The sequence below is a fragment of the Bubalus kerabau genome, chromosome 7 (assembly GCF_029407905.1).
Source record: "Bubalus kerabau isolate K-KA32 ecotype Philippines breed swamp buffalo chromosome 7, PCC_UOA_SB_1v2, whole genome shotgun sequence".
Classification (NCBI taxonomy): domain Eukaryota; kingdom Metazoa; phylum Chordata; class Mammalia; order Artiodactyla; family Bovidae; genus Bubalus; species Bubalus kerabau.
In genome coordinates, this window is record NC_073630.1 from 41,312,741 (window position 1) to 41,327,169 (window position 14,429).

At 41.9% G+C, this 14,429-nt stretch overlaps 1 protein-coding gene across 4 annotated transcripts in view; it reads right to left on the bottom strand.

Moving 5' to 3' along the window:
- FAM184B (family with sequence similarity 184 member B) overlaps positions 1-14,429 on the bottom strand; it is a 117,928-nt gene that overhangs the window by 24,152 nt on the left and 79,347 nt on the right. For all 4 annotated transcript variants that reach the window (XM_055588114.1, XM_055588113.1, XM_055588115.1 and 1 more), the window contains exon 8: positions 7,086-7,192. In XM_055588114.1, the coding sequence (XP_055444089.1) occupies positions 7,086-7,192 (107 nt within the window). The remainder of the gene's footprint in view (positions 1-7,085; positions 7,193-14,429) is intronic.

The window sequence follows — 14,429 nt, forward strand, 5'->3', positions numbered from 1 at the left end:
ATGGATTTAAGAGTTTTTATCATGAAAGGATGTTAACTTTTGTCTAATGCTTTTGTGCATCTATTGATATGATTATTTATTTTTCTCTTTATTTTTTAATATGATGAATTACATGATTGCCATTCAAATGTTCAATCAACCACACATTCCTGGGATAAACTCTACTTGGTCATGCTGTATTATTCTTTTTATATACTGCTTCATATTTTCAAACATTTTGTTGAGGATTTTGCATTCATGAAGAATATTAGTTTGTCTATATTGACAAATGTTTTCAGTGCCTTGAAAAAAATTTATTCTGTAGTTTTTCACCATATTGTCTACAGATATAAAATAGATTAAGTTAGTTAATAGTGTAGTTCAAATCTTCTATGTCCTTACTGATATTAGTATAGTCATTCAATCAAATATTCCAAAAAGGATGTCAGAATCTCAGATATGATTGTAAATTTCTTCCTTTAGTTCTCATAGTATTTGCTTCATTATTTAAAGCTCTGTTATTACATAATACCAGAGAAGGCAATGGCACCCCACTCCAGTACTCTTGCCTGGAAAATCCCATGGACGGAGGAGCCTGGCAGGCTGCAGTCCATGGGGTCGCTAAGAGTCGGACATGACTGAACGACTTCACTTTCACTTTTCACTTGCCTGCATTGGAGAAGGCAATGGCAACCCACTCCAGTGTTCTTGCCTGGAGAATACCAGGGACAGGGGAGCCTGGTGGGCTGCCGTCTATGGGGTCGCACAGAGTTGGACATGACTGAGGCGACTTAGCAGCAGTAGCAGTAGCAGTATTACATAATACATATTTAGGATTGTGATGTCTTCCAGAAGAATTGACCACTTCACTGTTGTGAAACATCCCTTTTTAAACACTGGTAATACTTCTTGTTCTGAAGTCTACATTGATATGAATATAGCCACATTAGCTCCCTTACATTTTGTATTTGCATGGTATATCTATTTTTATCCTTTTACCTTCCAACTTATCTGTGCCTGTATAAGGTGTATCATATAAAATAACACCAACTGAAGGGCTTAAAAAGCAGAAATTAATTTTCTCATAATTCTGAAAGCTAGAAGCCCATGATCATGGAGTCAGCAGGTGTGGTTTCTTCTAAGGCTTCTCTTCTGAAGCTTGCAGATAGCCAACTTCCATCACCCTGTGTCCTCATGTGATTGTCCCTTTGTCTGCTTTACCAGTGCACTAATCTCCTCTTCTTACAAGGAAACATTGGGTGAGGGCCACTCTAATAACCCCATTTAAATCAATCATCTATTTGAAGCTTTATCTCTGAATGCATTCAAATTGGGGATTAGGGCCTTAACATATGAATTTGAGGGGGGCATGGGGCAGCGCAATTCATGCCATAACAGTGTCTTATATACTTAAATCTCTCTCTTGCAGATAGCATGTAGTAAATGTCCTACGTGCTAGGACATTTTGATCCACTCTGGCAATCTCTTTCTTTTAAATGATGTCTCTGTTTCATTTACATGATCAGGATGGAAATGATTGGGTTTAAATCCACATCTTATTTGTTTTCTAACTTCCCAATTCCTTTTCTTATCGTTCTTCTGTTCTTTTTTCTATCTACCTACCTGACATTTTATGATTCCATTTTAGTTCTTTTATTGGATTTTTTAAGCTTTTCTTTGTATTAATGTTTAATGGTGCTCTATGGATTACAACTTGTATCCTTAACTTATCACAACCTACTTAGAGTTAACATTGTACCTCTTCATATAAAATATGAGTCCCTTACAATACTATAATTCCATTAATCCCCATTCTTTGTGCTAGTGGTCATATATTATTCAACTATATGCAATGTGAACTTCATAATATACTGCTCAATTATTAAGCAGTTATATGTCTTTTAAAGAAATTAAAGAGAAAGAAAAGCAGTAGTTTTTTATATTTACCTATACATTTACCATTTCTGATGCTCTTCATTTTCTCCTGTAAATCCAACTTTAAATTTGCTGTAATTTCCTTTCAGCTTTAATAAATTCAACTGCTGTTTCTCATACTGCAGCTTAACTGGTGAAAAGTCCTCTTACCTTTTATATACCTGAAAATGTTCTATTTCATTCTCATTTTTTAAGGACATTTTCACTGGACTTAAAATTAGGATTTTACAGGTTGTTTTTTTTTTCCCCCATTTATAACCTTAATGATATTGCTTCATTTTCTGGCTTTCATCACAAAATGAGCCTAGAAGGTTGATGAGAAGTCAGTTGTCATTAGTATTCATGAAAAGCCAACTGTCTCCTGTATGTAATTTGTCTTTTTAAAAACCTGACTGCTTGTAAGATCTGGGGGGATATATTTTGTTTTCAGCAGATTTTCTATAATGTATCTAGGCATTGATATCTTCAGATTTATTCTGTGGGGAGTTCACTGAGCTTCTTGAATATGTAAATTGGTGTCCCACATCAAATTGGGGGAATTTTTGGTCATTTTTTCCAAATATTTTTTCCTGGTCCATTTTCTTTCCCTTTTTACATGTGGGCTCCAAATACATGCATGTAAGACTATTTGATATTGTCCCACAAGTCACTAAGAATCTCTTCATTTAAAAAAAAAATTCCCCCCTCATTCTTTGGATAAGAGGGTTTCTACTGATCTATCTAAGAGCAATAAACTTTTCGTCTGTGATTTTAATTTGCTGTTAAGTACATCTAATGAGGTCTTCATTGTGGATATTGTACTTTACAGCTTTAGAATTTCCATTGCTTCAAGGTTTTCATTTCTCTGCAGAAATTCCCTATTTGTTCACTCATTATAACATTTCCCTGAAATAGCTCATATAATTGCTTTCAAGTTTTTGTCTGCTAATTCCAATATCTAGGTCATTTTAGGCTTTATTAGCTGATTTTTTTCTTGATTATAAGTCATACTGTTCTGATTCCTTGCATGTCTTATAATGTTTTCATCAAATGCTCAATACTGTGGATAATATAATAGTAGGAATCTGTATTATGAATTCCTTTCAAAAGTGGTTAGTTTTGTTATGACAGCCAGTTAAATTACTCAAGGCTCTTTCTGATCTTTTTATGCCCGGATTTGTCTTTTTTTAGAGCTTGTATAGTTCAACATTGTCCTTTGTTCTAGGGTGTGGCCCTTATCACAGGGTGTGTTTCTTACTCTTAATGTGTTGTTTCTGAGGTCTCAACTCAATGCTCATAGAGCTCAGAAAGGCTTTTTTCATTGTGGCTGATCTTGGAATCCAATGTGTCCTAGCATCCCATCTCTAGTACCTTCATTTTCCTCAGCACCATGGCAGCAGCATACTCCTAGGCCTCATGAGTCTCACTCAAGCTCCTGGCAAGGACCTACGGAAAATTCTTATAGATTTCTGTCCCCTATACCCTCACTTAGTATCTCCTCTTCTGGTACCCTACCTTACAAATTCCAGCTGCTCTAGCAGCCCTGAGCCCTGATGTCTGCTTCCTCAGCTCAACTTACCTCCACTTCTCTGCACTGTGGTTGGCACTGTCCCCAGACAGAGAGGCAGGAGAAAATGTGGAGTGATTATGGGATTCAGTTCATGTTTCTTTTCTAAAGAACATGGTCCTTCTCTGCATATTGTCCTGTTCCTAAAAGAGTTGTTATTTATTTTGCTCACTTTTAAAGTTGTCTACAGAAAGAGGGCAAGTCTAGTACCAGTTACCCTGCCACAGCTGGAAGTGCAAGTTCAGTCGTTTTACTGAGTATTAAAGGAGAGAGTGATCTTAGAAAAACAGGAAAACTGTGGAACTTCATATGGCATAAGAACAGCTGCCCTAAGTTGAGATGTAGTTAAAAACATTAGTTCTGGAGCCAGAGAGGCTATTATCTGGATCCTACCATCTACTGGCAGAATAAGTAGAAAGACAAGTCACTTAACCTCTCTGTTCTTCAGTTTCCTTCATCTTTAAAATGAAGTACTTCAATAATGGTATCTACCTAATGAAAATTAAATGGGTTAATCCAGCATTCAGTAAATATTTACTATTATTATATTTACCACATCATCATTCCTGGGAACACCACTAATGAGAATTTCCCTCTCTTACTCTATTCTCTTGTGTCAAATTCCCTCGTATCCTAAAAAGCTGATCCTATCCTACCATCTCTCACAAGCAAGTCATAGCAGACTCTTCTGACTCCCCCTGCTCCCACTGAAGTTGATTCTGACCTGCTGCTGCTGCTGTTTAATCGCTTCAGTCATGTCCAACTTTGTGTGACCCTATGGAATGTAGCCCACCAGGCTCCTCTGTCCATGGGATTCTCTAAACAGGAGTACTAGAGTGGGTTGCCATGCCCTCCTCCAGGGTTTTCCTGACCCAGGGATTGAACCCAGGTCTCCTGCACTGCAGGCAGATTCTTTACCGCTGAGCCACCAGGAAAGCCCATCCGACCTGCTACCCCTACCTTAAATCAACAGCTAATGGAAAACCCACTATGCCAAAAGTTCTCTGACAAGCAACCTTCAAGGGGTTAACTACTGAATATGCAACCTCACCCCTAAAGAACCAATGTGTTTGTTCTGTTCTGCAGCCTCTGACCGTAGATCTTTCTATACTTCTCAGTTCTTACACTCTAACTAAAACCCCCATGAAAGAAGCCTACAGACCCCACATCTCCTCATTTTCTTCTGTAGTTGAGTAACCTCCTTACCAACAAAGCTACACAGGAGAAAAGACAAGGTTGCTGTGATCACCTACTGTTGGTCTGCCCAGCATCCTCTCCTTGGGGAAGCCTTTTCTCTTTCCATAGTGATCCTGTTTAGTCCACAAGGTTCAGATGCAGCTAACTCTGTCCTCATCCTTAACTGGCCCATGGGAAGGGCATGTGACACATTACCTGGTCCATCAGAGCCAGACATCTCCTTGGCCAGAATGACTGGCTCAGGGATGGACAAATGACCCAAGCTGGGCCCCTTAGAAACTTCTTGAAATCCCTGCCAGTATTTTCACAGTAAAGATTATTTCTTTCCCTGTGTTAGTTTTGAACAGAATAAGATTTGTAGCTTCCAGGGGTAAGTGACAGCACCCGCATTTAGTCTGGAGGCCCGACTCCAGAGTCTGTGCTCTTTAACTGCTATGGTTACACATCTCATAGATCCCAAGACAGAATCTGGAGGGAGCTGGGCAGGTATTATTAGCTAGAGAGTTCACAGGACTATAGGGTACCTAACACTGCCATTGATATGATTTAGGGGTGTAGGCTTTGCTTCCTCAGTTCTAGCTTATAAATGTTTCTGTCCCCTCAAAATTCCTATTTTGAAGCCTACTGCCCAATCTAATGGTATTAAGAAACGAGGCCTTTGGAAGGTGATTAAGTCACGAAGGTGAGACCCTCATGAATGGGATTAATGCCTTTATAAAAGAGGCCCTTGCCCGTCCACCTTGTGAAGACAGAATGAAAAGACGCCTTCTATAAGCCAGAAGGTGAGTCCTCATCAGACACAGAAACGGCCATCACCTTGATCTTGGACTTTATAGCCCCCATAACTGTGAGAAATAAATTTATGTTGTTCATAAGCCACCCAGTCTATGGGATTTTGCTAAGCAGTCCAAATAGACTAGGACAACTAATCTCCCACATGGTGAGATTAGTGTCTTTATAAGAAAAGACAAAAGAGAGACCTCCTCCCACATCGTCTGCTGCTTCTCTCTTCTCCATGAGAGGACATGAGAAGATGGCCATGTGCAAGCCAGGAAGAAAGCTCTCACCAGGACTATTTGAAGAGCTACCAGATGGTAGCATGGACTCCATGTCATCTGTCAGGACCCCACACAGCTGTTCATTAGTGTGGGGAAGTGAAGTATAACTGTGGTAGCCTCAGAATCACTTGGGACGCTTTCTCAAAAGACACAGAGTTGGGATATACCCAGACCTACTGTATCAGAAACTTGTGAGCTGGTGTGACAGATCTTTATTGCTCAGCAAATACCAACTGCCTTATGTGATGCTGTGGATTGAATTGTGTCTCCCCAGATTCACATGTTGAAACCTCAATCACCAATATGATGGTATTTGGAAATGAGACCACTGGAGGTAATTAGGTCATGAGAGAGTAGCCCTCATGATGAGATTAGTGCCTTTGTAAGAAAAGACACAAGAGAGACCTCCTCCCACACTGTCTGCTGCCTCTGTCTTCTCCATGAGAGGACACAAGAAGATGGCCATGTGCAAACCAGGAAGAGTCCTCACCAGGAACTGAATGGGCCAGCACCTTGATCCCCAGCATCCAGAGCTGTGAGAATAACCTTCTGTTGTATGGTATTTTGTTATAGCAGCCAAAACTAAGACCTGTGGAGAGCATATTACCTTCTGCTCAGAGTATTAGTTTGTGGTCACGTGACTTGCTTTAACCAATGGAATGTGGATAAAAACGAGACTGTGCAGTCCTGAGTGTAGGCTTTAAGAGGCACTGCATGTTTTCATCAGCTTTTTTGAGCTTTTTCCCTTTACCATGACAACAACATGCCCTGGATAGAGGCTAATCCATCAGTCTTGGTCCCAGAATGGGATGGCATCTGAACAGACTTAAACTCTATCCATGGTTGGGGCAGAGCAATAACATCAGACTCTTAGTCAGGATCCAAAGTCATATAAAACCAGAAGAGCTTGGCAGAGCCAAGAATAAAGATAGCTGACTGATGAGCTAAAATCGTTGATATTTTGGGAATGTTTGTTAGAGCAGCAAAAGCTAATATAGGTGATAAAGGAGGGAGAGTTCCTCTCTGTGACAAAGCTCCCTCATGTCCCTCACTTAGTAAAAGAACACTTGGAAGAACAGGAGGCAGAGGTTTGGGCCAGTCCAGGTCTGTCTGAATTTGGGGCAGTTTATTAACCTTTTTGAGTGTTAGGTTCTTAATCTATAAAATGGTCTCTCTGAGTTGGTATGACAATTAAATAATTCAGGTAAAGTCCTTAGATGTGCTGGAGGCACACAAGACATTTTTGTTCCCTCCCTAAGCTTCATGCATGGGGCAGTGACAAATATGTGAGGACAGAATGAATGAATGAATCCTTCAAGTGTGAGTTCTCATTCACTGGAGCCCTCGGAAGCCTGCCTGTCCTCCTGTACCTTTCCTCTTCGTCGCTGCTGGTTCCTTCTTCAGCCACTAACTTATCTTGATATTCCTCTCCTCTGGGCAGAGTCTGAGAAGGTTCATTCGGTCTCAAGCATGGATCCTAAGGGAAAAACAGTTGTAAGATGAGACTAAAGTAAAGTTCCTGGAGCCAACCTGTGGTTTACCAAACCAGAGAGCGAAGGAGAAAGAGCCTCCGGCAATCCCCGCAGCTCTCAGGCCTGTGATGATTCAGTGCTGAGCCCACTGCCTGGCTCAGGAGCAGTGTCAGCCCTGATGCCTGTATCCTGCTTTTCAGTCTAGCAAGCATGTCATGCAGCTGATGAAAGTAAAGCACAGAGAGAGAAACTAAAGCACGTAGCTTGTCCAGGGTTTCTATCAGAGAGGAATGGAAATGAAATGCAACCCTGGGGCTGTTGTGGGGATCAGAGAACAGTGCCAGCAACAGCCACTGGTCTATAAGGGTGAGCAACTGCTATTATTATTATACTCATATTACAGGTGGCCGTCTGCTGCATCCTCTAATGCAGGATCAGAAAACATGGAACTTGATCAGACGCCTTGAGAAGTGGGGTATGGTGGGAGGACAATATGGAAATCATGAGTTAATAATGAGGCTTCGGAATTTTCTATCAATAGAATTTGTTCATGTTATCATTTCCTCTTTCAGCAGAGATGGAAAAATGAAGACTTTCTTATTTTGATTCTTCTACTTGTTACAGTAACCACTGTCCACAGAAAACAGTGTAAGACAGGCTAGGATAGATCTCTTTGTTGAGAAATCTCATTAAATAATAATAAATTGCTACCTGGGCTTTCTGCTAATTATGTGTCTCTGCCAGTCTTGTGTTTTTCTGGCCCTGAGCTTCATCAGCTGTAAAACAAAGTGGCTGGTTACATCTCTGGTTTTCAAACCAGACTCCAGGGACCATGAGAGATGCCTTTGGTGATAAGAGAGGCAAAGCTGAGACTGGAAGATGGGGCCTTGGGCTCCCCTCCCTCCCCAACACAGAATGAAACTGCTCTGGTTGCCTTCTGTGTACTCTAATGTCTATGAAAGTCCACCAACGTCAAGGCCAATGAGGACCTCCATGTTGCCAAATCCCAGTGGTCACTCCATGGGCTTCAGTTAATCGAACTTTTCTGCAGAACTGGAATATCTGTTCCTTCCCTCCTCCACGCAGCCCCCTTTCCTGGGTTTCCTCCTCTCTCTCAGCTACTCCTTCTTTGTCTCCTCTGCTAAAGCCTCCTCCTTTCCTGCCCTAAACCTCAGTCCTTGGACTTCTCTTTTCTGTCTTACTCCCTAGTGTCTCATCTAGTTCCATGGATACTAACGACAAACAGTTTATCTCCATTTCTAAGTTTCCCCCTAAACTCTAGACTTGTATATCCAACTGCCCTCTAGACATCATTCAGATGCTTAATAAACTTCTCAAACTGTAACATGTCCAGAACTGAACTCTTGGTCTTACCTCCTACAAACAACAAGCATGTACTTTCCTCAGGGCCTTTGCACTGGTTGTTCTTGCCGCCTGCAATGCTCTACCCTGTGATATTTACATGTCTAGCTTCCTCACTTCACTCACCACAACCAAGAGACCTTCCCTCATTTAAAACTTGGGCTCTGGCAGCAAATTGCCTATGTTTAAATCCCACTTCTTCTTATTTAAGATGTAACAATCCTAATGGTACCAGTAATCACAATAAATAAGAATTGACTCAGTTCAACATGAATATCTCTACCCTAGTAAAATGAGTCTTTGTGACCCCATGTTCTATACAGTTGATGGAATTCTCTAGGCCAGAATACTGGAGTAGGGAGCCTTTCCCTTCTCCAGGGGATCTTCCCAAGCCAGGAATTGAACCCAGGTCTTCCATATTGCAGGCAGATTCTTTACCAGCTGAGCCACAAGGGAAGCCCAAGAATTCTAGAGTGGGTGGCCTATCCCTTCTCCAGTGGATCTTCCTGGCCCAGGAATTGAACCCAGGTCTCCTGCATGCAGCCTGATTCTTTACCAACTGAGCTATCAGGAAAGCCTAGTAAAATGAATCACCACTATAAAGCTCTAATAATGAACTTATAGGGACCTAGCAACAGAGCTTGAAAACATAAGGCAAAATGTTCAGAAATGTAGGGAAGAATGGGCAAATTTATAATGGGAGGTTTTAATACACACTTCTCAGAGACTCATATATCAGGTACTCAAAATAAGCTAGGAAATGGAAGGTTTGAACAAGATTAATAAGCTGAAACTAGTAGCTAAAAAAGAACAATAATCAATGTTAATGTTTATATAATGCTTAGTGTGCACCCTCAACTCTATGAGGTGAGAATCATACCATTTTAAAGGTGATGAACCTTGCCCAAGGTCATACAGTGAACACCAGAACTAGAGTTTAAATATATAAGCTTTAACCATGGGGGCCACAAAGAGTCAGACATGACTTAGTGACTGAACAACAACAACAAACCTTTAACAATCAAACAGAATATATACTTTTTGGCTATCACATAGGAAATATTTTTTTAAAACTGACTCCACAGCAGGCTACAGAGCAAATTTCAGCATAGCTAGAATGTTGACATTTTATAGACCACATTATCTAATGACAATGCAAAAAATTTAGAAAACAGTAAAGAAAGTAGGTTTAAAAAGTGAGATAAACTTCAAAACTCTAGGATACAGCTAAAGACATACACTGAAAGGGAAATTTATAGCCTTAAGTGTATTTATTATAGAACATTTAAGAAGTTAGAAAAGGGATAACATAATAAACCCAAAGTAAGTAGAAGGAAAGAAGTATGAAAGACAAAATTAATGGCATAGAAAAAGACAGATCTGACCGGCACATCTGAAAGCCGGCCTTTTGAAAAGACACATCAAACTACTGCTAAGACTGATCAAGGAAAAAGGGAGAAGGAACTTAAAGCAACATGAATAATGGACAAAGATCTCATGACAGTTATGAAGATGAAAAAGAATTTCAAATGCACTCTGAGCCACTGTGAAGACTGTGAAAGAGAATGTGCAGGATGTAATTTCTGGGCTACCTTATCGACCACTGATTTATTTAAAGGCATCCTGGGCAGGAGTCCAGAAATAAGAGAGGGCAGAAGATGCTTAAAAGAGGCTGACGATGCACTCAGATGACTACAGCAGCTCCCCACAGTGTAGCACCCCTGCATTTCCATGCAGTAACTCATGGGCGCCGGCAACCCAGGGGGGTGGCATGAAGACAACCCTGTCCTTGTGCTGCAGAGGGGGGTCTGAGGTCAGAAAAGTCCAGACTTCCATGTGACTGCACTGGTACTCTGTTGTGTTAGCGTGATCACCAGCTGCCAGTATCAGGGCCTAACTGGGTGAGTTCAAACTGTGAAACGAACGTATTGCTGCAAAGTATCTGCAAATCAGACACTTAAAATCAACCTGATAGATGAAGGCTGCTTCCCAAATCAATGGGGAGAAATACTCAGTAATCTTTTCTGTTTCTGTTCACTTGCTTCCAGCTCCCTGGAAACCAAAGACAAGGATATCCTTCCCCGCAAAAGGAAATGAGTCCTCTCGCTCCCTGCAAATATGGCAACCCACTCCAGTGTTCTTGCCTGGAGAATCCCAGGGACGGGGGAGCCTGGTGGGCTGCCGTCTATGGGGTCGCACAGAGTCGGACACGACTGAAGCCACTTAGCAGCCGTAGCAGCAGCAGTGTTCCTTTAAATCATCCTCTGGCCAAGGCTAATTTTTGAAGGTGTTCCTAATCCAGCTTGAAACAGTACCCTCAGCTCCATTCATTCAGTTGGCATGTCATGGATCAGTTAATATGCAAGGAGGTGCAAACATCTGCCACATGTGGGTATGTTAGGTGCTGGAAAGACAGAGATTAATAAGAGATATAATTCTTGATTTCAACAAACTAATGGTTCAGCAGAGGGGACCAACAGACCATATAAATGGCAAGCATTCACCTCCTTCACCACCCCACCTTCTGTACCTGGTATTTTGGGTCAAAGTGTATCATTCCAAAGGAAATGGGGTGCCATCTGAATATTTCTCAAATGAACCTGACCGTGGAAATGAACAGTAGGCTGAAAGAGCACTTTCAAGCTCACCAATACTCATTTCAGTGAATTTCAAATAGGGCAGACTCTCCAGCATCCCTTTTCTGGTTTTCTGCTTGGGATCCCAGTGAGTGCCTCCCAGGACCAACACTGAGCCACTCTGGGTGTATCCTGAGTTAATCGCCCCTAATTCACACTCTTGCATTCCCCATCAGGCATTTCTCAGGTTCTGTCCAGGACTCTCTCCATCACTAAAGTATGCACAGAAAATAAATAGCTCTGCTTCTCCCCTAACCATCCACTGCAAAAGCCTCCTCCCAACTCCTCCCAAGCAAATGGCTGGTTATTTTAAACCCACAGTCACATTAGGTCTTCATCTTTCATCTTCTAGGCAGTGAACCTCATCTGGGTTGTTTCTATTTTAAAGGAACACCCACGCCCAGGAAATCTTCAGGAAGGAAATATTGAAAGTCTTTCTCAAGTTCATTTGACAATTTTTCAAAGGCAGCATTATGTACATCTTAAAAATAGAACACCTAATGCAATGGGGTTTTGCTGAAATGATTACAGGGGACTGTAATAGGTACTACAAAGTCACCTTACGTTATAGACTCTTTTAACACTTTTGAAAAGTGACTTTATGTGCTTTCTTCTGTTTATTACAAGTCTCTGGGGTGGAGGACAGGAATCATGTCTGCCACTTTACTAATGAAAAGCAGTACAGAACTGTAATTTGGACACTGGTGTTCCTCTTTGGGCCTCAGTTTCCCTATCTGCAAAGCGAGGATAATAATACTTGCCTCATAGGGTTGTTGTGTGGGACTGTGTACAGCACTATGTTCTTGGTACTTGATCTGTTTGCCAGTAGCAACAGTGAGGAAACTGATGCCAGAGAGGTAATTATATAATATTTACTTCCTGCATTTGAAATGGAGCTCTCTGACGACCACCCTTACTCATCCAGCCCTGGGCCTCTCTTAACGACAGCACTCAGAAATAGTTGTTGAGGCGAAATGACTTGAATAATAATGACCACCAATGACTTTCCTGTTTCTTCTGGAGAAGGTGCAGGCAAGGATCTATGAAAACTTCACCCCTTCTCTGTCCCCGGCTCACCCAGACACCGGAAACTTCCACAAAAAAAGTTTCTGTGAAAATTACCAAGAGTCACATGACTTTCTGGAAACTAATGAAGAACATTGTGAACCTAAGAGAATCAAGGAGGCCAGACATGAGAGGCCAGGATAAAAGGCTCAATGGAGTCTCAGCTGTCTATGGTGGGGACAGAGTCACACCCAGGGTTGGCAGCCCTCCCTCTGTGTATTCTGGGAATGGAGTGAAGAGTCGGCTCTCAGTCGGCCTTATTATTTATGTCTCTCTTGACTCACTGAAACGCTCTGGCAGAACAGCTGGGAACAACCTTTGTTGTGTCCCGTGTGGGTGCAGGGTTGGCTGCACCGCAGTGCGCTGCTCACACACCATCCACACGGCCTGGATCCTGTACCCCTAGGGCCTTGGCAAAGCTTTGACGTGCTTTGTTGGCATAGATTTTGCTGGACAAAAATATCTGAACTAAATTATACATTTTCTCTGATATAGCTTGACCAGGTTCAGAAAGTTGTGTAACCTGTTGTGTCGGTAAGGTTGTGCGGAAACAGACACTTGCACGCGCTGCCGTGGGGGTACACTGACAACCTGGATGGAGTGCAATGCAGCAAATCTATCAAAGCTCAAGCTTCTCATAGCACTGGACCTAGCCAATCCTTCAATGGTAAGAGTTAGCACCTACTGAGCATTTCCATGTACTGTTTCTGTCATTGTTTCACAGATGACTGTGGAACGAATGAATAACATACATGTTGAGTTGATCAAGCAGAACTGATACTCATGAAGGTTCTTCCTTCTTTACTTCTGTCTAGAACTGAGCTCTTGGAGGGATTGTTGTCTAGACCCAGAAGGGTCAGATGAGAGCCGAGTTTCATGATGAACCAACCAAGGTTTTCAATGTGCACTTGTATTTAAACTTCTGTGTGTATAGTTGCTCGGTCATGTCTGATTCTTTGCGACCCCATGGACTGTAGCCCTTAAACTTCTCTAGGACTTGCCTTTTCAGCTACAGCAGTGGTTCTCAATTGGATGATTATGGTCCTAAGTAAACATTTATCAAGGTCTGGAGAAGTTTTTGGTTGAGACATTTTGATTGCAAAGGGAGTGCTACTGGCATTTGGTGGGTAGAGGCCAAGGGTGCTACCAAACATCCTACAATGCACAGGGCAGTCCCACAACATAAAGTCACCCAGTCTGAAACTCAAGTGCCAAGGCTGAGAGACCTTGAGCTGCAGTGAAAGCTCTGGCCCTTGTACGTCAGTCCTGGAACATACCTAGAATTTGTGTGTGTGTGTGTGTGTGTGTGTGTGTTCCCTCCTGAAAATACAGCCTGCTGTGTAATCTTCTGGAGCTTCATTATTATTTATTTCTAGCTTATCAACCTTCCTTTAATTTGAATCTCATCACTCAAAATCCCAGCCAACTCTGTCCCATCTCCCTACCACAGTCACTTTGAGGATCTGAGAAATTCTCCAATATTTGAGGAAGAGCCTTTCTGGGAAATCCCACAGGGTACTGGTGAAAAGTTCAGCTGTCCCTAGGGCCAGGAGTTCTTCTTGTTGAATGCTAGCTCATGAGGCTGATTCTTGAGAAACTTACAGAGAATGAAAATACCTGCATGTTCTGCAAGTAGACATTTTCAGAAAGGATGGGATGGCCTCAGTCAGGAAGGGCCAGCCCTGCTGATAAACGTACCTGTATTCCTTTATTTCTCCTCCAAGCTTATGCAGGGGCAATGGGGACTGCTCAAGAATTTCCCCCACAGCTGGGTGTCAGAGGAGGAAATGTGGGGAGTCCTGGCTACTCTCCTTAATCCCCAGACATATAACTATAGCCTATTTTATCTGGAAGGCATTCTGAACATGTGTTGATACTCTTACAGGAAGAATGGAGGATCAGAGCCACAGACCTAGCTCCATCCTGTCTCGGCCGCTTAGCTTCCTGTGACCATGAATGAGTCACCTAACTTCTCTGTCCTTCATTTCCCTCTTTTGCAAAATGGTTACATTACAGGGTTACACAAATTTCAATGAGGTCATGAATGGAGACAGTGCTGTATAACTGACCGATATTGTTATTCAAATCCATAGCCACTAGATTTTTGACTCATTTCTATCCTGGTGAATATGTGGTTAAGGTTAAGTATGGGTTATCCCAGTAGGGCTGTTGTTTGCAA